At 35.4% G+C, this 26416-nt stretch overlaps 3 protein-coding genes across 3 annotated transcripts; 2 read left to right on the top strand and 1 right to left on the bottom strand.

The window, feature by feature from the left end:
• Positions 1-264: 264 nt before the first annotated feature.
• Positions 265-1254, bottom strand: LOC108201108 (basic blue protein). The gene is made up of 2 exons (XM_017369415.2): positions 996-1254; positions 265-681 (listed from the first exon to the last, which is right to left on the bottom strand). The coding sequence occupies exons 1-2, from the start codon at positions 1165-1167 to the stop codon at positions 482-484; spliced, it is 372 nt and encodes a 123-aa protein (XP_017224904.1). The 5' UTR covers positions 1168-1254; the 3' UTR covers positions 265-481.
• Positions 1255-11538: 10284 nt separating this feature from the next.
• On the top strand, positions 11539-16633 carry LOC108201094 (kinetochore protein NDC80 homolog). The gene is made up of 4 exons (XM_017369396.2): positions 11539-12742; positions 13909-14155; positions 15897-16043; positions 16231-16633. The coding sequence occupies exons 1-4, from the start codon at positions 11619-11621 to the stop codon at positions 16423-16425; spliced, it is 1713 nt and encodes a 570-aa protein (XP_017224885.1). The 5' UTR covers positions 11539-11618; the 3' UTR covers positions 16426-16633.
• Positions 16634-18173: 1540 nt separating this feature from the next.
• Positions 18174-24344, top strand: LOC108201093 (cell wall protein RBR3-like). The gene is made up of 5 exons (XM_017369395.2): positions 18174-18463; positions 18597-19960; positions 20037-20126; positions 22690-23454; positions 23629-24344. The coding sequence occupies exons 2-5, from the start codon at positions 19097-19099 to the stop codon at positions 23665-23667; spliced, it is 1758 nt and encodes a 585-aa protein (XP_017224884.1). The 5' UTR covers positions 18174-18463; positions 18597-19096; the 3' UTR covers positions 23668-24344.
• The last annotated feature ends 2072 nt before the right edge of the window (positions 24345-26416 follow it).

Here is a 26416-nt window from a genome sequence, read left to right as displayed (position 1 = left end):
CTTTGATTTTTATTTTTTCTATTGGCCTTCAGTGACCAGCCACGCCGCGATCAGAGTTCAGGGCACAGCATGCTCTGTTTGGTTTGTTTTAAGCTTCCGGGTTGAATTCATTTCTGACTTTAAGTTGAAAAACGTCTGTTTATACAGTAAGTGAGAAAATCACTTTAAAGTTTAAACCCCGACTTAAATCCCACAAACATGCTCATAGTCAAATCTAAATAATAATAGAGGATACAATATCATCATGATATACAAGAACTCTCATGAAACATAAACCCTTGGTTACCTCATAATGAACACCATCTTATTATTACACAAGAGCACTCAAATAAAACCCACAAACATGAAATATAGCCGTTACATGAAAGGCAAGGCACGTGTCCCTCATGCCTCTTCCTAGATCTGCCCCTGGTTACAAGGCCCTTGTACTAAATATTATTTATTCTTACAAGGTACATATATGTCTGAAGATTAACATAAATCACACTGCAGATACAGCAATCTTCATTCCAGCTTGACAATGTGAGGGGAAGTTGCAGATGAAGAAGTTCTGTCCTCTAACAAGCTTGATCCTGTCATTTCCACTAGTGTACACTTTCGCCCCCCGCGGCGTGCTGCAACTGCCGTAAGCTCCTCTGTTCACCGCTACCACATTGTGAATTGATGGGTTGTATTTGAACACTGTGATTACACAAGTTGTTAGCCAAGTTTCTAGAACCAAATAATGTGACATAACCTCAAATTTGATCAAAATATGCTTTATTGCGCTCTGGATCTGAGGTAAGATGTACGCAGATCTTAAATTTTTCGGCAAAACTAAAAAAAATAGGAAGATTTTCAAAAGGAGAATATAGACAAAATGTTGCATAATCTTTATTTTATCTCAAGGAATAACGTTGGTACGTAAACAAAACACATGCATAACGTCGACTCGAATATTAAGATAAGATGTACGCAGACCTTACTTCAGAATATAATTAAGTCATGATACGTACCAAGCACGTCACCAGCCCTAAAGCGCTTGCCTTTAGGCCATGAACCGGAGCTGAACGACCACCCGCCAGCGCCTCCGACGGTGTAGAAAGCAGCTTGAGCTGCTTCATATTGAAGAGCAACCAAGAAAAGCACCAAGACCACTGCAACTGCACTGCCTCTTCCCATAGACATCTTTAAAGTATATTTTGTAAAATGCCAATGTAACAAACTATAGTGTAGTGTACTTTAAAGATGGAGTGGAAATGGATTTGTTTTTGGCTCATTTATAACTTGTTAAAAAGGCAAGTTGTTGTAGTTGGGAGTGTCCAAAAATTTGAACCACCCCACTTGAATGAAAGTAATGGGAAGTTAAGATGTCGGTCAGAGAGTGAAGATTTTATTTAATTAATTTTGGGGAAAATATTTGACTTAGCAAGTGTGAGTGTGAGAAAATGGGTTGGCAAGGAGTCTTGAAAAATGAAAATGGTCATTGAATAATGCTATGTTATCCTTCAGCATCAGCCATTCCGCTTTGTTGGACTTAAGATCACAGGTCGCTGTTGTCTCTTGGTCTATCGAGTTTTTACAGAAAAAACTCTTCCCTCCGTCCCGCAATGTTCGTTGTTACTCCTTTTGTCTCATAATAAGAGTCGTTTTGATTTTTTTTTCTCGTAATTTGAGGTGTAGGAAAAAACATACCTCTACATATTATTTAAAAAAATAATTTATGAAATTATATTTTATAAGTGTTTTAAAATGCGTGCCGAACATGATTTCAAAAAAAAATGCGTGCCGAACATTCTTTATCACACGTATACAATTCATCGGGACAAAGAGAGTAGATCGCTAATTCAACAAGATAATGAAAGTTATCCTGCAACGATTTGGATTTTCAGTGACCGAACCACTAACTCAAAATCATTAAGGATGAAAATATTTATCAGTAGAATTATCTTTGATTTTACAAGAATTTGAGTAGCGGGGCTCAAATATTCAATTTACTCTAATATTTGGAAAAAAATTAAAATAATTTTTAAAATATGTATATAGATTTAGAATTTGAATTTTTTTTTTACATAAACGATGTAACTTATATTAAAATTTTAAAATAAATACATATTTTAAAATACACACCGCTAAATCTCAAACAGTTAAAGTTAAGGCAGATTTGGACGGAATAGTGACTAGGGGTTACAACTTGCACCGGAATGTTAAGTGTAGGGTACACATTGCCACGTTTTAAAGTTCAGGTAGTAAACTGCGTTTGGAGCAAACCTAGAGGTTACAAAGTGTAATTAACTCAAAAAAAATACTAGAGTTTCAACTTTCTAACACGTGATAGATCCTAATCCGCCCCTCTGTTTGTGTAACAAGGACACACCCCTTTCTATTGAAAACACCAAACTTATTCACACTCATTTTGCCTTAGAAAACAGATGTCTTGCTAGGTGTAAAATGCCCTTACTTTTCAAACCATTGTTTTAAAGCATTAGTGTGTGCAAAATGATTATTAAGTGGCTACACAAAGATGGTAATGCTTTACAAGCTCCCACTATATAATCAAAATGTACACATGTACACAATTAATCAGCTAGATTAAACAGTGTAATCACTGTTTAAGCCACTAACAAGGGTTAGTAGGGTTTGTGATTCTCTAAAAGCACTAATATTGATTGCACTCAGCTAAAGAGCAAATAAAACTAGAAAGTTTTCTTGGTGTTTGATATTATCTTTCATAATCCTTTTCCAAGTTCATTTTGTGATATATGATTTCCATTTGTAGAATAAAGTATTTTAACTTTTTCTGTTACATTTTTAGAATTCCTGGGAGGAGGGATGGGGAGGCGGTTGCGGAAGAAAGTTATAATAATTCCGACTGAATTTCCAAAATTAATTTTCTTGGAAACAAATGAGTTCTGAAAATGATATTATCCGAATCCTGATTTAGCGGGTGTTTGGACGGGCTTAAAAACCCGGGTTATGGGTTTATAAGTTAAAAACACCTATTCGTACGGTTTGTGTAAAAATTTAAGAAGTATCTATAAGAAGTTGAAAATACTGATTTTGTTTGATGGCTTCTACTTTTTTCCAAACACTTTAATTACTTATAAGTTTTTACGTGTTTCTAATTTCTACTTCATTTTTTTACTTTAGGCAAAAACACGTATTTGAAACTCATCCAAACGGCCCATTAATCATCAAAGATCATGCATACAGTGTGTTATTAAAAGTCTTCTCCTTTGAGTCATACGTTTTGTTGAAGCAGTCACCTACCCCTAGCAGAAGGTGGCAGACACAAGCTGAGTGCATACTCCATCTACACTGAATATGAATCCTGCCATTCTTTATATACAACACATTCATCCTTCACTTTATTTTTGAAATATCTAAAGAACACGAATTATCAAAAATAGAAAAGTACAATTACACTGAAAATCTTGCCCCAATATTATAATGTCTGTTTTATCAAAGACTCGAATTTTCAACCTCTTGTTATTTCCGATTACTTCATTTCGTAAACCATTTTTGCCATTTACTCCTCAAAATGTAAGATTCTTACCTAATCTCATCCGTGACATGGAAGAAAATTATAGAGTAGAAACTTATAGTCCAAAAGATTGATACACAGGAAAAGACAAAGCTATGATTCAATTAATCCTTCAAAATCTTAACTGCTTCCGACACTCTATCCTGAAAAAAGAGGAAAATCACATGTAGCCTCAGCTAGGTTTTGTCTTTTACGAATTTCCGGACAAGCAAGGAGGAGACTATAAGACAAGCGTTGAAAACTGAGGCGTTTACAAAGTCTGAAAGAAAAAATTCAGCAAAACAACTAAACGAATTAATAAAATGAAATTCAAGTCATTTAAAATTGTATTTTGTTGTTAGAGAAACCAAATTGGAAATGCTCCTGCATTTGTGTTGCTGCTACTGATATAGAATTCTCGGAATTGTCACTACAAGTTCGAGTCTGGGTTTAGCATTTTTCTGTGAATCTCCGAAAAAAAACAGAAGCATCATACATTAAAGACCTCAAACATACGAGGGTGTCACACAGAAATATAGTAGCCATTTAGCAAGTTTTGTGAATTTCTGTCCAATGCTCTGTGAAACCTGTAGAGAACCATTCCATCTAAAACCTTAAGGTGTTAGAGGAGACCCCGTTATGGATCTTATACTTATATTTCAACAAATTCAAGGGAGCCTCGCGCATTCTTGTAGTAGTATTAGAATTGGCCTTAAAACTATGCTTCTTGCTTTAGCAATTTGCCAGTCGGAGCGAAATGAGGTACGGCGGTATTAAACAATGCAGAAAACTCTCCTAATGAATTGTTGTATTAGAACCAGTTCTTCGACAGACTCCCAGTTTTCGATTCCCTGTTCCTGCAGGGGTTGAGGAGTACCTCTTAATTGGTTAGTGCTCAATTACTTGTATGAAATGTTTATTAATTTCCGCTAAATTAAACCAAAAAAACTGGAAGAAAATTACCACAACAACAGACAATGCACATAACTCTCATATAGAGTTTTCATATTGAATCGGTTTCATCAACCTATAAAAATGAAATCCTTATTGTTTAAATACTAACAGGTTCCTAGTTTGGATCTCTCTTCCTGATTCAGATTCACTAGTATCTATACATTGCTGTTATCAGACAAATATCTGTGTCGTGTTACTATACGACTCTCAGGGTAAAATTCAATACTAAGCAGAGAATGATTTTTGATATGGTTAAAGTAAAACAGCTATGCTAACAGGGAAACTGAAAAGCAGCAAATGATGCGAACATATAATAGATCAAGAACTACTACTCTACTAGCATGATTGAGTTGGCGGGTGGTTCAGAGGTTTAACTTTTAGGAATGAACCACGACGGGTTCTGTTACAGATATTAAGTCACCTAAGCGTGACATCATGGTGCATGACCACAGAAGCACAGCTACGACCCTGCAACACAAGAGCACAACCATAAATTGACAGTCTGATGCATAACAGAATTTGTGGTGACTAATCATTCTAGAATAATCCATTCTGATGTATTTATATTCATGTGCACTCTCACAGTACCAGACAAGTTTTCATGTTTTTCCAATGATAGTAATTTAGCACCACTCTCTCTCTCTCTTTCTCTCCCTTCTTCTCCTTCTTCTTCTTCTGTTTGTATCTGTTTATTTCCGCTGCACCATTATTTCTGTCATGGTATCAGAGCGAGGTTGTGATTACAACTAGCTCACCATCAGTAAACACATATTTATGCAATCATATGCTGCTGCTGTAACCAACAGAGCTTCTGGATCTAATTCCATGGCAACATCACCAGCTATCGATATTAACCATCCCTACTACATAAGTTCTTCAGATAACCCTGGCGTAGCACTTGTTAATGAAGTGCTTACAGACCAAAACTACAGTACCTGGAGTCGATCTGTTAAGATCGCTCTCTCTGCTAAACTCAAATTGGGGTTTATTGATGGGTCACAGGTGAAACCTGCAAGTAATTCACCAATGTTAGCTTTGTGGATGAGGAGCAATGATCTGGTGGTTTCATGGCTTCTCAACTCCATTTCATCAGATCTCAGGAAAAGTGTGGTTTACATGTCCACAGCGAAGCAGATCTGGGATGATTTGGCAACTCGATACCTGCAGTCAAATGTGCCTCGCCTCTTTCATCTTCGAAAGGACTTGGCATCTCTCACACAAGGTACCAAATCTGTCACTACTTACTTTACTCAGTTCAGAGGCCTCATTGATGAACTTGATAGCCTATCTCCTATTCCTCGCTGTATCTGTGCTAATTCAAACTGTAATTGCAACAACTCTGCAAAACTTGATCATTATGAGCATATCATGAAATTAAGCCAGTTTCTTATGGGTCTTAACGATCAGTTCACTAATACTAGAGGCCAGATCTTGTTAATGAAACCCCTACCTGATCTTGCTAATGCATATGCAATGTTACTTCAAGAAGAAAATCAGAGAGATAGTGCCAACCAAATCTCTCCAGTTACCACTGAAAACCTTGCTATGAATGTGAAGTTTCAGCAGAACAGCTCTGCTAAACCAAAGACCAACAAAAAATCCCTGGATGTGCAAACAACCTGTGATTACTGCAAGCTTCCAGGTCACTCAAGGGACAAATGTTTTTGTCTCCATGGCTATCCTGAGTGGCATCGTCTTCATGGCCAACCAAAACCTAAACCTCGAAATAGCAACAACAAGAAGGCAGCTGCTGCAAATATCCAGCCTACAGTGGCAACCAATTCTGGCAATACTATGAATTTCACTGAACAGCAGTATGATCACCTGCTCAACATTCTCCAAGCCAGACTTCAAGGCTCTAAATCTGACTCTAATGCTGAGCAGTCACCAGCCAATGCTCCATGGATCCAAGCAAACACTGTCAATGTTACTCCCAACAATCAGATGGCAGGTATCACTGTCACTTCTGCTCTTACTGCTCATTCTGCCATTTTAATAAATTCTACAGCCAGCACCACCTGGATCATTGATTCAGGTGCTACACACCATATCACAGCTCACTTATCCTTACTATGCAACATCAAACCTTTGACCTCTCAGTTGCAATTGCCAAATGGTAATACCACACATGTCACACATGTGGGTGATATTATCTTGCCTTGTAATCTTACCCTGAAACAGGTGCTCTATGTACCTAACTTTCAGTGCAACTTGATCTCGGTTGCTCAGTTCAATATTGATAATGCATGTGTTCTGCATTTTACTGCTACAAAATGCCTTCTGCAGGACCTTGTTACACAGAGGAAGAGGCCGATTGGTGATCTTCAAGATGGATTATACAGACTTAATACCCTAAAGCTTCAAGAATCTGTTACCATTCATACTGCAGCTGCTCCCCATGACAAAGATCAATCTCTTGTTTGGCATTATAGACTAGGACACCCTTCACATACTGTTCTTAGTAGTATTTCAAACTTACAGCATATTCCTAAGTTGAATGCTGACTGCGAAATATGTCATCAAGCCAAACAAAAGAAACTTCCTTTTGATAAAAGTGAAACTTGTAGTATTTCTGCTTTTGAGCTTATACATTGTGATGTGTGGGGACCGTATAAATATCCCACACATGGCAAATGCCATCACTTCTTGACAATTGTAGAAGATTATTCTCGATGCACTTGGGTTTTCCTCTTGGCTGATAAAACTCAAGTAACTCCAATACTCAAACACTACTTGGCTTATGTACAAAACCAATTCAAAACATCTGTCAAGGTTCTTCGATCAGACAATGGCACCGAGTTTGTTAATAGAGAATTACAGACTCATTTGCTTACATGTGGCATTGTTCATCAAACCAGCTGTCCCAGAACACCACAGCAGAATGGTTTGGTAGAACGGAAACACCAGCACCTGCTCAAAGTAGCTCGTGCCCTTAAATTTCAATCCAAACTACCAATCACTTATTGGGGTGATTGTGTACTCACGGCAGCTCATCTTATCAACCTGTTACCCTCCAAACTGCTTGGTTTTAAGTCTCCATTTGAAACTCTATTCAAAAAACCTCCCAAGTATCAGAATCTCAGAGCATTTGGATGCCTATGTTACATCTCCAATGATGATGCTGGTACCGATAAGTTTGGCCCCCGAGCTCTCAAATGCGCCTTCATTGGTTATCCGTTTAATCAAAAAGGCTACAAAGTGGTGGAACTTAGTAGCAGAAAGTGCTATACTACCAGACATGTACACTTTGTTGAAGACATTTTCCCGTTTCATCAGCCTCATGGTCCTGAACATACACCAATGTTTCCCCCAACTCTGCTCGATGCTCCTCCGGAGGATTCTGTGATTCTGCCTCAACCCACACCACCTACAAACACTCCAGATACAACCACTGGGGTCAACTCCAGACCTGTTCGAACAAAGAAGGTCCCAGCACACTTCAAGGACTTCACAGGGATTCCCACAACACTGACCACTCAGTCTACACCAATCTGCACTAACATGATTGCAGGTACCTCTATATCCACATATCCCCTTCAATCTTACATGTCCTATGATAGATTTTCTCCATCATATCAATGCTATTTAGCTGCTACTGCTTCTATCCCTGTTCCTTACACATATAAACAAGCCTCTAGTGACACCAATTGGCTCAAAGCCATGAAACTCGAAATCAATGCTCTTGAGAACAATCACACATGGGATATTGTACCTCGACCACCCGACAAGCATATAGTAGATTGCAAATGGGTATTCAAAGTTAAATACAATCCCAATGGTACTGTTGAGCGATATAAAGCTCGTCTCGTTGCGAAAGGATTCACCCAAATCTATGGGCTCGACTTCTTTGACACCTTCGCCCCGGTTGCCAAGATGACAACAGTAAGGGTATTCATTGCAGTAGCAGCTACACAAGATTGGGGAGTGTCTCAATTAGATGTGACCAACGCATTCCTGCACGGTGACATCAATGAAGAAATTTATATGAAACTACCGCCTGGCTACTTGCAACTCAGCTCAGGAATCTCTGTTACCTCCATTCATGATCCTACTAAGTATGTGTGTCGACTGAGAAAATCATTGTATGGGCTGCGACAAGCTCCCAGATGCTGGTTTGATAAATTTTCCACTGCTCTGCTGAAATACGGGTTTACTCAATCCCACTCTGACAACAGCCTGTTTACATTTAACCAGCAAAATCAGTTTGTGGCTGTACTGGTCTACGTTGACGACATCCTCATCACAGGAAACAGTCCATCATTAATCACTCAGATTAAGGCCTATCTGTCCACTCAATTTCAGATCAAAGACCTGGGTCCTTTGAAATATTTTCTTGGTATAGAAGTGGCTCGTTCCTCTCAAGGCATCTATATGCATCAGAGAAAATATACCCTTGACATTCTAACAGACACTGGCCTTGATCGTGCCAAACCCTCCAAAATCCCAATGGAGCAAAACCACACCTTACAGGACAATCACAGTGCTCAATTAGGAGATTCTGATGCATCATCATATCGTCGCTTGGTTGGAAGACTTATCTATCTTACCGTTACTCGTCCTGACATATCATATTCTGTTCAAGTCCTTTCTCAGTTTCTTGCTTGTCCCAGACAAGATCATCTACTTGCTGCTTATAAGGTTGTTCGGTATCTGAAAGCATCACCTGGCCAGGGCCTTCTCATGTCCTCAGGCAAATCTCTCAAGCTTACTGCGTATTGTGACTCTGACTGGGCTGGTGACAAGGAGTCCAGGCTCTCCTTAACTGGCTATGGCATCATGCTTGGCCCTTCCTTGATTTCCTGGAAGTGTAAAAAGCAGCACACTATCTCACGATCATCAGCGGAAGCGGAATACCGAAGCATGGCTGACACCTGCTGTGAGCTAACATGGTTATTAGGCCTCTTTAAAGCTTTTGGAATTCATACACTCACCCCTATTCCTCTTCTGTGTGACAGCAAGTCTGCTCTGCACATTGCTCACAATTCAGTCTTCCACGAGCGCACCAAACACATCGAACTTGACTGCCACTATGTGCGTGAAAAACTCAAGTTGGGCATGATTCAGCCTTCTTATATCCCTACTGCATCTCAACCAGCTGACATTTTTACAAAGGCCTTATCTTCGGCTTCTCTGCAGCATCTATGTTCCAAGTTGGGAGTCCTCAATCTCTTTCAGCCTTCCACCTTGAGGGAGGATGTTACAGATATTAAGTCACCTAAGCGTGACATCATGGTGCATGACCACAGAAGCACAGCTACGACCCTGCAACACAAGAGCACAACCATAAATTGACAGTCTGATGCATAACAGAATTTGTGGTGACTAATCATTCTAGAATAATCCATTCTGATGTATTTATATTCATGTGCACTCTCACAGTACCAGACAAGTTTTCATGTTTTTCCAATGATAGTAATTTAGCACCACTCTCTCTCTCTCTTTCTCTCCCTTCTTCTCCTTCTTCTTCTTCTGTTTGTATCTGTTTATTTCCGCTGCACCATTATTTCTGTCAGGTTCCTTTGTTGTGAGGTTCAGCACCTTACACCATGGCGGTCAATATCAAAACTACGTTTTTCGATTTCGAAAATATGCTTGTATAAAGGAGAAGGGAAGGTCATTGAGATGGCGCTTATGACAGAGCTCCATCATATTTTTCCAATTTTTCCGATTTTTTGAATTATAAATGTCAAAAATAAAAATTATTTTTTAGTTAGATTTATTAGAAGAAAATTTTAAAATTATCTTTTTTTGACTTCGAAATTATTGGAAGGGAGTTTCAACTAGTTTCGAATATGTGGAAGAATATTTCAAAACTACTTCTTTTGATTTCAAAATTATTGGACGAAAATTTCAAATTGCCAATATTAAAAGATATTTTAGGGTGAAACGTTCCCGGATGATAAGAGAGTCTCCGTAAGTTTCAAATCAAAATATTATAATATATTTTATAGTGGAAAAATTGAAAAAAATATTTAAGTTAGATTATAATTAATATTAGATACGTTATTAAATATCTCTCACCTATTTTTCTAATATCCTAATTTGTCTTTAATATTTAAATTTTAAATATCTCATATAAAAACTATCTTTTGTTATTTTAAATTTGTAGGAAAGAAGTTTTTTTTTTTGAGAGGAAAGAAGTTTATAACTACCTAGAAAAAAAATTACAATTATATTTTCAGTGTCGAACTTTTTAGACCAGATTTTTCTAAATAGTATCAAAGACAATATTGGAGCATATTTAATGGAAGTAAGTTTTAGAATAGAAACCACAATATACAAAAATCAAAAAACTTTATAACTTCAAATTTTTAACTTTTAAATATCAAAAATAAAAATTGAAGAAAGTTAGATTGAATTGTAGGAATGATAATATAGAATAATCAGATTATTTTATAAATTTCAAATCTATTCGATAAAAAAGTCTAATGAATTGATAAGTCAAAAAAGCTGCCCGCAAAAATTAAGAAAAATGTTAAAGTAAATTGAAGATTATATTTATTATTTTATTTTAAATTTCACATGTATTATGTAATATACGAGTCTAATTTATTCAAATTTGATTATATTCTCAAATTTCGTATTATGTTACATAAAGATATAATTATTTAAATTTCACATGTATTATGTAGTGTACGAGTCTACTTTATTCAAATTTGATTATATTCTTTTTTTATTGAAATTTGATTATATTCTTAAATTTCGTATTATATTACATAAAGATACAATTATACGCTAAAAATATATGAACACACTAAATTATGTGATTTATTTATATAATGTTCAAAATTTGTAATATATTATTTCAAATAATCTATATATAATATGACATGATAAAATATTCATTTAAAAAAATATTTTGATATCGCTGCCTAGCGCGGTTTATAAACTAGTGCGAATAAAACTCTAATCAACTAACGAGAAAGTTCAAGTTTTTGCTTCACTCAAGAAAATTATTTTTCAACATTTTTCTCGGACTAAATTTTTGAAATATTAATTTCAAAATTTTCTTGCGTACTGTTTCCTCGAAAAGTAGCCCAAAATTTGAACTTTAAAACAACAAAAAGCGGGAAAACAAAACAAATCACAAATTCTGTCTCTCTCTCTCACCAAAACATTTTCACACCCAAACACGCCTTAAATTAAACCCTAATTTCCGGCAATGAGACCCGCCGGAGCTCGCCGTCAAAAAGACTCAATTGCCGGCGACCACCGCAAACCCCCGCCTCCCACCCCCACCTCCTTTGACCCTTTTCAGTACAACTTCTCTAACCGCGATTCCGACGCAAGTTTATGCAGTAGCCGCCCCTCAATCGCCTCTACCACTCGCAATCCTTCCGTCCCCATTTCCGACAAATCATTCCAGCTCTCCGCTCTGCGAACGGTTAATAACTACCTCTCTCTGCACTCCGCGACTTTCTCGCTCAAACCCCCTTTGCCGTCCGCAAAGGACATTATTGAAACGCTTAAGCTGATTCTGAAGAATCTTGATTTTCCGATGAGTGGGGGGAATAAGTTTGAGGATGAGTTGTTTGGGGTTTTGAAGTATTTGGGGTGTCCCGTGAAGGTGAATAGGTCTGCGTTGAAGGCCCCGGGGACCCCGCATTCTTGGCCTAGTTTGTTAGGGGTTATGCATTGGTTGGTCCAGATAGGGAATTACGATGAGGTTACGAGAGGGAATGGGTTGGAGTATGAGGAGAATGGGATGTTTGATTACGCGTTGAGGGGGTACTTTCATTATATTAGTGGAGATGATGAGAGGATGGAGAGTGAGGATCAGATGTTTTTGGAGAAGTTGACGAATGAGAGGAATGTGGTGGAAGAGGGTGCGAGGGGATTGGCAGAGAGAGTGAGGGAGTTGGAGGGGAAGTTGGAGGGGTTGAAGAATGGGCCGTCGGAGAAAGAGGTGTTGGAGGAGCAGAGGAAGTTGTTGGAGGAAGATGTGAAGAAGTTTTATACAATGATCGAGCAGTTAGATGGGCATATTGTAAATGTGCAGAAGAGTTTGGAGGAGAAAGAGAAGGAATTGGAGGCGAAAGTTGAGGAGAGGAAGAGGATTTGTGAGGAGAATGAGGAGTTGAAAAGTAGGGTGGAGGAGCAGGGGTTTAATGCGAGAGATGCTGAGAGGATGAAGAGAGAGTTGCAGGCTGTAGAGAGGAACACGGGGGATGCTGAGGCTGCAAGGAGTGCGTGGGAGGAGAAGTCTTGGGAACTTGATAGTGAGATTGGGAAGAAGTTTAAAGAACTGGAGAGTTTGATGATTGAATGCAACCAAGCTATCAGAAAGTTTGTGTTTTGTTTTGCTCACTATATCATGCTTTGTTATTATAATGCATTTTTTAGTCGTCACTTAAAATAAGTAGCTGCAGACAACATTCTGCTTTTTTGTAACTGCTTATTGGTTTTGTTGATGTCTTGTCTACCTGATGTTGCACCTTTCTAATGCTGATTAATGATTTGCTTAGCTAGACTTAGAATATCAATAGATATATTCTTTGATGTCATAAATTGATGAACTCCCTTCGAGTAATACTACATTGGGTACTTGTTTCATGAGCAGGATAATATGATTAGTGGATAGCTCCACAGTTTCATCCTTTGGTGTTAGATTGGGCGCAATTGAATGAGCAACTCATGGGTCCATAACTAGTGCACGTGTAGTAGTCGCCTGGTCAGTAGACCATGTGACTATATCATTTCACATGAATTACATACATCTGCAAAACATGTCTTCAAGTGTTCTTGCATGCATATATTTCTTGAGGGCTATAAAAGGGATAAGAAGGGTATTGAATTGAAGAAAGCATGTGTAGAATGAGAAAGATTATCAGTCTGTATTAATTCATTGATGATGGTTCGTGTCAGATTTAGGCAGAATAATGTGACAACTCTCCTCTTAGCAGGAGAAATACGAGGAATGGGAATTTTTTTGTTGTGGAATAATGAGTGTGTAAAAGGTGATGTCATGACAAGACATAAGATAACCTGCAGAGTCTGATGATTAAATGCAACCAAGCTGTCACTCCGATGTGCTTTGTGATTTAATGTATTTTTTAGTCATCGCTTAAATTAAGTAGCTCGTATATTGTTTATGGTATATATGAATTATGATAGCACTGTGTTGGTAAATTTGGAAACGATTCGGCTTATATGTTTAAACTCTTCTGGCATACAGGAATTAAGGTGTAGTCCATACAAATTTCTCTTCTTTGGGGTGTTATATATGTGCTATGCATAATGTATCTGATTCATTTGTAGCATGCCCATTCAGAAAAGAATTTTGTGAATAATTCATTTTGTAGAATTAAGATGATCTTTATGTTTCTGCATTATCCTTTCTCATTGACATATTCAACTATTTTGTTTAATAAAGATATGCATTAAACTCTATATATCTGTCTCTCTCTCTGTATATATATATATAAATCTGCATTCTTCTGGGTTTTTCCCAGACTAAAGCTTGGAAATGGATTCCAGTACGAGCTGAATGCAAAAGTTTCCACCCCTGCGGAGGTGCTAGGGATAGACTACAAATTGAAGCTTAAACCTGTACTTGCTTCATTGGCTGAGGAGACCAAGAAAAGTTCAATGGTGAAGTTGGAAGAACAGATATCTCTTCAGAAACTTTTTGTTGAAGCTGCAAATAAGATTGAAGCGAAAAGGAATCATATTGCCGCCCTTCAATTCCATATTGATGAAGTAAGTGAATAGCAACTCTGAAACTAAAAAATTGCTAAAATGTGATGAAGTTGTTTATTTGTCACTTATTGTTTTATTACATTTATGCTCTTATTTTTGATGATGGTGCTTCTACACTACATGTTTCCGTAAGGAAGTCGATGCTTTCTTTCCTCTTTCCTCTTTCTGATATTTTAATTTTGAACTTCATTTAATACAATTGTTAGTCCTCAACCTTGGTTGTATATCCTGGTTTTTTGTAGTGCCAACACCAAATCCTTGGTGCAAAAGATTTAGCTTTTGTAAAGTCCTGACATATTAGATCCCATTTTAGACCTAAGAGGATCCATATATCTTTCTCTTAATAAGAAGAGCAACAACGTACTGTAAAAAAAATCACCCAGACCCGCCAATATAATTTACACACACACACACACACATGATACCCCATCATTGTGGTGTATGGGTTTCATAACTACATCATGAGTGCACTTATATATTCTATAAATATACATCAAAGTTTTTATCTTTTTCAGTACATGAACACAAAAGTATGTGAATAGCATCTTTGGAACTATGAAATTGCTAAAAATGTGATTAAGTTGTGTATTCATCACTTATTCTCTTTATACATTTTTATTATGTTCTTAAATTTTGATGACAGTGCTTATTACACTACATGTTTTTGTAAGGGTGTTTAATTTGTAACTTCGTAGTATATGCTTATAACACCTCAACCTTGGTTGTATAGCCTCTTTGTTTACTTGAAGTGCCGACACCGATGTTTATTTTAGCGAAAGATTTAGCTTAGGTGAAGTCTTGACATGTTTACCATTTCAGATTATATTCTGGACTAGTCAGAATTAGGAGGACATTGTTATTAATTTCAGTTCTGCACAACTCACCACTAAAAGTCCATGGGAATATATGTACAGGGGATGTATGATTTGGTAGAAGTATGTGTTTATCATTTTCTGCCGTACAATTTGTTTAGGGCATGAAACACCATCTTATGAACATATTCTTAGTGGGAAAGTCCCAGTGCATAACTTTCAACAGATTAAAAAGATTGATGATATTGAGAAAACATTTTTCTTAGGTCAGATGTGAGATGATAACATAGTAGCAGGGACGAAGTTTAATACTGGCCCAAGGGAGCATGCCGCCCCCCCCCCCCCCCCCCCCCCCCCCCCCCCCCGAGATACCCCTAATATCTATGTATTTTATATTGAATGCACACTGTTTTAATTGACAATATATAACATTAACCCATTAAATTTATTTTGTGTATGATTTGTTCACTTCATTTTCTACTTGTTAGTGTTTTAGTGGACTACTAATGAAGGCCCAAATTCATAATTTATAAATCAATTATATATTTAATAATATAATTTTATTGTTATATCATTATTTGATTTTTATGTTATTTTAATTTGAATTGGCCCATGCCGATTGCTGAAGTTATGGTCTCGCTTCGTCCCTGTATAGTAGCAACTTCCTTTGGCATGTTGAAGTACCAGCTTATTCTGAAATGTTCTCTACTAGTCTTGTATGTCACTGTGCAGGAAGACAGAAAGCTTGAGTTGGAAATATTGTGCAAGAATGCCATATTTAAGTCCTTTGATCTGTACTTTCGGATTGCTTGCATTTTTAGTTTTCTTAAATAAAATGGACTGTTTTTCCTGATGACACCTAACAAATGTAATTTCAAATGTACAAGTAGCCTAAAATTGAGTATAATTTATTTATTCCAATATCGTAGGTGGAAAACCAATTGAACTTGCTCAGGGATGAAACTCAGGAGCACATTTCTAGATGCATGATGGAAGCTAAAAAGTTGGTGGAGGATGTTAAAGCTGAGGAACAAAACATGGATATTGTCGAAAAAGAAGCCACTGAACTTTTGAGGGTATGTTCTTAGTTATTTAATTAACTTTTTGGATAATTGCAGACTATAAGGTAAGTAGTATTCTTGGTAGGTATTCTATCCAAGTGGATTATACCAGGCAACATCAGTTGTCGGCCAAGATTCCTATTTCTTACCAGGTTCGGTTGATATCAACCGAGAGTAATATATTAAATGTCCTATTTTGTAGACCTCTCAAATGAAGTGTCAAGAAGTAAATGCTCAAAGTGAGGAAGAAGTTCAAATGTGTGCACGTGAACTATTGGCATTGATCGACTCTGTTTCAAAGTTCAAAGAGTCCATGACATCAACAATTTCAGAAATGAAGGAAGATTATCTTAAAACTGTCAGTGTGATATCCGAAATTCACAAGAGCTCCTTGTGAAAATAATCAAATGCCAAGAGACTGTGGAGACTGTGTTCATGTTTTACAAGTAGTGGTTGCTTTAGGATAGACTACTCAACTTCTGGTATATGAATATTTATTTACTTTTTTTTTGGAATGTGGTGGTTTTTTTGTGTTGTTTCCTCTGGCACCGGTATCTTACACTTCTCAACTTCTGTGATCTGATTATTATTATCTTTTCTTTTTCTGGTCTGCTGAATTTTTTTTCCTTTTTTTGCTAAATTGTATATTGTTTTTCCTCTGGCATGAGGTTGTTTTATTTTCTACTCCCTCCATTTCAATTTACATGTCTACTTTGAAAAAAAAAATTTGTTTCAAATTACTTGTCCACTTCAACTTTCAATGCAAAATTATATTTCCAAAATCAATTCTACTCCACATATCTCTTATTTATATTTCCTAGATCAATCTCACTCCACATATTTTGATCATTTAATGCAATTAATTTCTGAACATCCACTTTTCTTAAACTGTGTGATTTTTTTAAAGTGGACATCTAATTTGAAACGGAGGGAGTATTTTTTATTTTGTGTTCTATGGTGCCAGGCAATTCTATTTTTATTTTGTGTTCTATGGTGCCAGGCAATTAGCATTCGCCACAGCACCAAGCCCAGCAGGGCTGCTGACTAAACTTTTGTGCCCAATATTTATCAATTATCCCTATCCTTTATACTCTATCCAAAAATTTGTTTGTCAAAAGAGGGAATATGGTGATATTTACTAAAAGGAAAGAATACGCTATGATATATTTTACCAGAGAAGAATACATTATTACACAAAAATTTTGTGAGCAATATTATAAGTGAACAAGTTTTGATATTAATATCAGAAATAACTATTACATTAGTCGAAAAAATTTCTAATCGTATTTCCAATTGTTTACACCTGCAACATGAGTTTTAAGACTTCTATAATATATAAGTTCAAAAATTATTTTAATTTTTTTTCTCACAAAAATTTATTGTTGAATATTTATATTAAAAGAGAAAATTTTCAAATAAAAATGTGAAATTATATTTTATATATATCTAAAAATACATGTCAAAAGAAAAATGGTGTCATGGAGATGGAGGGTATATCGATTATAGATAAGTGTTTTTTTTAAATTTTGGCAATCACATTAAAACATATTTTTATTAATTAGTTTGAAAACAGAGCTTTTTGTAGAGGAATGCAATAAAGAAAAGAATAAATTAAGAAAGAAAAAGGTATTGTTGTTCAGTCTTTTATATTTGTTCAAAACAATTTATAATTCTTTTCTATTTTATTTACCATTCTAACTTTATTTTATTTCTAATTATACTCTATGTCTTGAATCATAAAATCTATTGTAGTTAATTTGAAAAATAAAAATAAGTTAATTTTTTCAAATAAAAAATATTTTGATATCCTTAATATATTGATTTATTAAAAATATTTAAATAGTAATAATGCTATAAATAAAAAATTTTAAATTATATAATATCGGGAAAATAAAATATGAAACGATCATATAATTTTCATTCACTAAATACTCTAGAATTATTATCTTCGTTCGTCTCATTTCCATCAATTCTACATTCCAAACATAATTTAACAAAAGAAATTATTAAAATTTGTGAAACTAAATTAATATCTACAAAGCATGTTTGAGTAAAAAAAAAAATACTATATTAAAATGTATTCATAAAAGTTAAGTTAAACATAGGTAAAATAGGGTTAATGAAAAAACTTCATCTTTTTTCTATTGTAGTGAGCCATTCAACACATACACACAGAAGAAGCCTTCCGGGAGTATATATACAATCTTTGCGTCTCAAATATCAATTGTATCACACCCAAAATTCTATTGAAATTTGGATATACTCTGGTTCTCTCTCACACAAACTCCCTAAAACACCACCTACGCACACACTTTGTATCTATCTAATTCACAACTCCCTCAACTCTTGCCTTAAAACACATAAAAATCGTAACTTTTTTGTGCCCCGAATCGAACTCCTCTGCATTGACACCCCACAAGTGATTGGGGATTAGGGTTTGTTCTTGGCCTTATTTACTGTGTTTTGGGTTTTTCAGGTTTTGCGATTTTGTGTTTTTGTGTGTTGATTTCTGGTTGTGTTTTTTTTGCATGTGGCTTGAGTTTTTTTTGATGTTTTGGTGATATGCAGTTCTGGGGTTGGTAATCTTGGATGTTTTTCGTAATGGGTATGGATTATTAGGTTGGTTTTGTGGGTTTTTGTTGAATTGAGGTTTTTAGTGATATGAGGGGTTTTTTCGAAAGTTCTGGCCTCTAGGGTGTTAAAAGATTGTAGCTTTTGGTTGTGTGAAGTTGTCTCTAATCGACTTCGAAGTATATATATATATAGAGGCAATCGATATATGGAAGGGTTAGGAGAGAATATGCTCTAGTTACTGTGTGTAGGACAGTTGGTTTGTTATGTTATGATGCTGGATTTTAAGGAATAGGTTTTGGGAACCTTGGTTGTCGACATTAATTACATTATAATTTGTGCTGCGTGGTATTCAGGGAAAGAGATAAGAAGCTACATTTGGATTTATACTGTCGGGATATATAGTTTTGTCAAGTTATGGTGGTAATATTATTAATGAACTGGATGCAACTTGGACTTTTCCGTTACGTTTAGTATGATCTTGTTTTTTACCAATTATGGAAAAAAGTGAGCCTTCGTTTGTCCCCGAGTGGTTAAAGAGCAGTGGAAGTGTAACGGTTGCGGTTAGTACAAATCACCGCCAAAATGATCATATGACATTAAAGCCGACTAGAAATAAATTATCAGCAGATGTTAGTGCTCATGACTCGGGACGTTCTCCTGTTTCTGATAGAACTACGTCATCTTACTTCCGTCGAACTTCATCTAGTAATGGTTCTGGTAACTCGAGGTCTTATGGAAGTTTTGGTAGGAACAACCGAGATAGGGGCTGGGATAGAGACAAAAATGAATATCGTGATCATGATAGGTTGAGGCTAGGTGATCGTAGGCATCAAAACTATTCTGGTTCATTAGGGAGCGATTTTTCGGATAGGTTCGAGAAGAATGGCTTAAGACGAACTCAGTCTTCTGTAGCGGGGAAACATAGTGAGCCATTGTCCAGAAGAGTATCAGCTGACTTAAACAGTTCCAACAAAAGCAACTACAACAATAGCAGTTCTCGCCTTTTGGGGAGTAGTGGCATCAGCAGTGTGCGGAAAACTTCATTTGACAGGGATTTTCCATCTCTTGGAGCTGATGAAAGGCAAACAGATCATGGGATAAGAAATATTCCATCTCCTGGATTGAGTACGAACATGCAGAGCTTATCAACTGGGTATTCTACAGTGGCTAATGAAGTTGGGTGGACATCGGCCCTAGCTGAGGTACCTGTGATGGTTGGAGCCAATGGCCCCATTACATCATCCGTTCTCCAAGCTGCTCTTCCAAGTTCAACTTCTGTGCCATCAAGCACTGCAGCCAGCCTCAATATGGCAGAAACTTTGGCACAAGGGCCCCTTCGTGTTGACACTGCTCCTCAGGTAAACTAATATTTTTTTGATTGATGGACCTTTGTTGAGTTATCCCTGCTTATGTAATGGGTTTGTATTATGACAGGTATCAGTCGAAACTCAGAGGCTCGAAGAATTAGCTATTAAACAGTCTAGACAACTCATTCCGATGACACCTTCCATGCCTAAATCTTTGGTGAGACTGTTGTCTTTTTATTAGTTGGATATTTTGGTTCCTGTATCATGTCATGTTAAAACGTACTGGTTGTAATTGTTTTTGTCTACTATCTTGTTCCTGTAGTTCTTGTACAACCCTCTACCTGCCCTTCTGAAAAAGGAGTATTGTTGTAGGTGTTTAATGACTTTAGTTGTGGGTTTTTAATAGAGTTGCATTTTGGCTGAGCCCTTCATTATTTGCTAATTGCTAATGGTGAGATGTCCGTTGGATAAACATCTTATAATGTTGTGTGTATAAGTTTCTGAGATTAAGATGTGTAAAGGCCTAGTACCTTATCTGTATCACAACTGAATTTGATTACGTTTATGCATATGTAGTATTGCAATCATCTAAACACTTCCGGCAATTTTTACCCTGATATGCCTTTTAAATTTGTGGTTTGTACAATAGTTGCCAGCCTTCTCATTGTTCTCGGTGCTTGATTAGCACCCTATATCAATAGGGATTACCTGTCAACTAATGAACTGAGGGATTATTCTTGTATATCAGTAGGGATTAATGAGCTGGGGGATTAATGAATGTTGTAGTTTCTTGACCTACAAACTAATTGAGCAAAAATAAAGTTTTCTGCCAAATTGATGTAGTTCAAGTTTCATTTTGGAGAACATTATTAGGAAAGCAACCAAAATGTTAAATTCTTAGTAAGTGTATGATTGGATGTTTGTTTTTGTTCTATTACTATATATTAATTTATAGTGTAAACCATAGTTGTTTTTGGTAGGTAGACATATTTGGTATTTAATTTTTAAATATTTTGGAAAGGGAGCTGTTAATTGAACTCTAGACTACTTCTAGCACTTGGAGCAGCTTTGCCAACGCACTCCTGATTCTCGTAAACCATTTAATCTTGACCAAACTTTTAGCTGATGAATATTATGATTTTATGGTTGGCATTCATTTAACTTTCTAAATATTTCTCTCTATAATCTTTCTCTTTGTAAAATACATATGTAAATGCATAGATGTGTCAGTATTTGCCAAGTATGGACAGTATGTTGTGCTATTCTTTCTCTTCTCTCTGTATATAATCTACTCCTATACATTATAGTATTTGATTATTATAACTCTATAATTCGCCACCTTACGAGGATGCTCTATGTTAATGTAATATAATATTTGTAGCATTATTAAGATCTGATCATCCAGAAGTCATCAGAACAATGGTTTTGGCATATACAGTGAGGGAAACTACTTATTTTATACATTGTAGTCTGTCAATATAAACTAAAATCTTGAATTTATTTTCAGTAATTAAGTATTATTTGCTGACAATATTCTGCTCTTTGTTTTTGTTGATATCTGTACCCTGCCTCTATTTGGTAACTCCTATTGAATGCTGATCAATGACCTGCTTAGCTGGACGTATAGTATCACTAGGTATATTCGCAATTATGGCGAATTGGTGAACTCTATGTAGTGCATCGGGTACTTTTGAATGAGCAAGGTAATATGTGTAGTGGAAAGCTTCCGGGGATCATGTTTTGGTGTTGCAGTTGGTACATTTAAATGAGAAAGATACTGATTTCTTTTCCGAAGTGGTTAAATTCGTAGAACAGAAGTCCCAAAATAATAGAAATACATGCTTGGGTCCTCAATTAGTGCATGGGTAGTAGTCACGTTGTTACTAGACTATGTTACTTTAGTAGTTAATCCATAATTACCCTTAATAAATATGTAGGACAACAGTATAATTAGATGGCAATGGTTCCAACTTCATGTTTACAATATGTGTTGTCCATGTCCTGGTTAGCATGGCTGGCAGCAATACACATCTTATTTACCTAATATCAATAGCAGAAGAAATGGACAAGGGAAAAGGAAGCAGCACAGATTAAGGGAGATGAAGGGAGGTTTATTATTAAACAATATGTAATGTGAGAATCTGAGTCTGGCTGCATTTGGGATGCTTAAAAAAATAGGTGTGAAAAGAATCCAATTAGAGAACAACTCTGTGGAAATTTCAGCTTTCATCGTTTTAGGTTTTTCCTCCTCACAGACCTATTATTAAATATCACTTTAATGGATTGAATCTTCAAAACATGTCTTTACTTGTGTATCTATACATAAATTAGCATTCAATTACTATGTTTATTTGTTATGATGCGTGAGAGTTTTCATGATGGCTATAAAAGGGAATGGAAGGGATTTCAATCGGTAAAAGCAGGGAAAGAATGACAAAGATTATGGTTCTGTATATGGTCCATGATGGTTTGTTTCAGCTCTATACAGAATAGTGTGACAACTCTCCTCTTAGTGGGAGACTTCTATTGTGAAACATCTTGGGGGTAAAAGATGTCTTATAAAAATGTTATTGTCATCATAAGACATAAGTACATAAGATAAACTGTTATGGCCGCGAACTGATAACCTAGGCCTTATTTAAAAGTGAGCACATCATAATATTCAGTAATGTTACTTTTTCCATATTAATCTATGTGCAAGGAAAGCACTTTGAAATTTATCTGAATTTGTATTTGTCTGAGATATGTTTCTTAATACGTGCTGTTTATAAATTTCTCAGGTGTTAAATTCTTCAGAGAAATCTAAAGTTAAGGTGTCCCAACAGCAACACCAGACCTCTTCTATTCACTCTTTGCGTGGGACACTTGAAAAGTCTGATGTGCCAAAGACATTGAGCTTGGGAAAACTTCAAGTCCTTAAACCTGCACGAGAAAGGAACGGTGTTTCTTATCCAGAAATAGATAACTTGAGCCTTACCAATGATAGTACAGTAGCAAATAACCCGCTGACTACTTTACCAGCTGTTGTACCACCTCCTTCGAGGACACAAATCAAGAACCCAAACCCTTTGAATGTTAATCGTAAGCCTGCAGCTATAATGGTCCCGGCAACATTGGAGAAAAAACCTTCAGCTCAACTTCAGAGTCGAAATGAATTCTTTAATCTTGTGAGGAAGAAGTCCTTGACAAAGTCCTCTTCTGTTGCTGATTCTGTCTCTACTGTGTCACAATTTGTTGTGGAACAGCCTAGTGAAACTCAAACTGCTTCTCCCCTTTCTCAAGGGAAAGATTCTCTATCTGCAAACCAGTCTAATATGGACCATTATAAAGAGAACGTAAATGCCTTGATCAGCAACATAAATAATGGCAATGGGCATCAGCAATCTTGTGGCAATGGAGAGACTCGTTCAAGATCTGACATGATTCTTTGTTCAGAAGAGGAAGAAGCTGCATTTTTGCGGTCACTTGGTTGGGATGAAAATGCTGGAGAGGATGAAGGCCTTACAGAGGAAGAGATCAATGAATTCTACAGGGATGCAAGTAAGGTAAGAACTTTTTTAAATGCTTCTAATCCTTTAAATAAGGATCTAAAATCATTGTTCTTATTGAAGTAACATATTGCTGATCAGAACAGTTCTTATATACCGAGTATTAGTTATTTATACTGTTCTAATGCGGAACTCAATCATAAATTTGTTGTTTGTTCTTTCGTTTTTCAGTATATTAAGCCTGGCTCATCCTCAAAGACTTCCCTCTGACTGAACTGAAAGCCTTATTGCCTGCCAATCTTGGACGTCTTTCACTGAGTTTTTTGTCAGACTCGAAGATGGTGGTAAAGTTTCTTTTGGTTGTATATGCTCTGGTGGTAAAAAATCTAAAGGGATCCAGTCAGGCACATTAGATGGTATTGTGATATAATGCTTCTTCTCAACTAGTACAACATTCTGAGATTTAGAAAGACTGAAGATACAAAAATAGGATTTTAGGTTTCTATGAAACTGTGAAGGAATGTTGCTCGGTTTTGCGAATTCTGAATAGTTGATCAGTTTCATGGATTTTTTGGGAGGTGTTAAGTTTTGAAGTCATATAGATTATGATTTACATACAAGTTTTACAGCCAAAAGTAGCATCTTCTTTATATCTATATATGCTGTTGTTTTGATCTATAATTCATATCAGGAAATAAAATTTTCCTGAGCATTTTTTTTATTTTTGGAGCAAATTGTATCGGAGTTGCATCTTTATGTGCATGCAGGGCAGCAGCCAGCAGAGCCAACTCACAACTCAAATTGCTCCGGAAATAAAAATTTTGTTCTAGAAATAACATTTCCGTTAATATTTTGTTGTATTCATTTGTTGTGTTTTATTTTCTGAGTTGTACTATTATTTTGCAGGGCTTGTGGATTATATTAATATATACTTGGCATTGTAAGAATTGTGAAGGCTTATACATAGATAAAAATAGAAGAGCATGTATTATTATTGACTATTTTAAATAATCAACAAAAACAAGTAGACTTGGTTAAGCAAATTCTACTTGCACATAGTTTTTGTTTATCTTTCAATAAATGATAATTAAATACTAAATACTTTTTTATAATTTATATTTATAAATTCAAGATCTTGTGTATATAATGAATTTTGCATCCATTATTTGGCATTTGTTGTCTAAAAATATTTATATAAAGTGAGTGCCTAATTTAAGATGATTTGTTGTATAGCGTGGGTAAATGCAAAACTATAATGAACCTGATTTGGTGTGTGTCGTTTTTAAGAACATATAGGAAACATTTTGAGATCATAGTGTGTGTGTGTTTTTACAGGATTTAACTCTCACTTATTGAAAGAATTTGTCATGGACTGTGTCTCTTGCAGGATGTAATCCTCAACAAAAATGACAATTTTGAATGTTAAAATACTGATCGTCTAACTCATATACGGTTCAACGAAAACAAATAAAAGGACTAAACCTTACGTCATATGACCCCAAAACTATTTCTTACCATTTAGCAAAAAAAAAAAAAACTATTTCTTACCATCTCGATAAATGTATCTATGATATATTATTAAAGTCGAAATATTAAAAATTTGTGTGATCGGTTGTGGGCCGAATTATGTGTCTATTTATATAATCAACTATACTTTTTAACTAAAAATGTTATGTGATCGGTTGTGGGCCGAATTATGTGTCTATTTATATAATCAACTATACTTTTTAACTAAAAATGTTATTTTTTATATTTTATCACTGAATAAACTCAATTCTCTGTAAATAACCTTGGACAATATAGTAACTATCCTTTTCTTTGGTCTAAATAGTAACTACCCTTTTTAAATGAAACACATTATCTTTTTCAGTTTACTAAATAAAAAACTGATTTTCTAAAAATGACACATGCAACATACATATAAAAACATAATATTAATATATATAATTATTAATAAACAACCGATGATATGTTTCAACTAAATACATTCATGTTATTTTTAATTACTTCATGTTATCACTTTAAAAGTAATATCATAGATCTATCATCTATACTATCTATTTTTAATATATTATATAATATTGTTATTGTTGTTGTTGTTGTTGTTCTATTAAAACTGAAATATTAATAATTTTATTGATCGGTCGAGTTATATCAGCCGATCGGTATTATTCTAGGGGTCTCATTAATATATAATGTGTTCTAATAATTTTTTTATTATCAATTAAACCAAAACATTTAAAAATTCAATCCAATTTGTATTTCAATTTAAATTTAAAGTATAGACCAGGTTATAAAACATGCAATTATTCAAAATTGTTGGAGAACAAAATTAAATACATTTTCATTAGAAAGAAGAAAAACACTTCAACCGGGGGCTTATCAAAATTAAAATTATCTTGCATAACAGTATCATTGTATATTGTATAACAGTATAATGGGTTAGGCCTGTCAATGGAGCGGAGCTCTGACCCGATCCAGTCCGATCCGGGGTCTTCTTAGCGGATTTGGATTCATCAAAAAAAAATCTGATCCGATAAGAGAAATCCGATAATAAATGGAGCGGATATGGATTTAAGGTGATTCGATCCGTTAATGATCCGATCGGGTAGAATATATATATATATACATACATATATATATATATATATATATATATATAATTATCTTGCATAACAGTATCATTGTATATTGTATAACAGTATAATGGGTTAGGCCTGTCAATGGAGCGGAGCTCCGACCCGATCCAGTCCGATCCGGGGTCTTCTTAGCGGATTTGGATTCATCGAAAAAAAAATCTGATCCGATAAGAGAAATCCGATAATAAATGGAGCGGATATGGATTTAAGGTGATTCGATCCGTTAATGATCCGATCGGGTAGAATATATATATATATATATATATATATATATATATATATATATATATATATATATATATATATATATATATATATATATATATATTATGTAAAATATATATTAATTTTTTAATTATAGTAGTTATATTTAACTACGG

This window comes from Daucus carota, chromosome 9, assembly GCF_001625215.2.
Source record: "Daucus carota subsp. sativus chromosome 9, DH1 v3.0, whole genome shotgun sequence".
NCBI lineage: Eukaryota > Viridiplantae > Streptophyta > Magnoliopsida > Apiales > Apiaceae > Daucus > Daucus carota.
The sequence above is the reverse complement of the archived record's forward strand: the minus strand, read 5'-3'. Positions and strand labels throughout refer to the sequence as shown.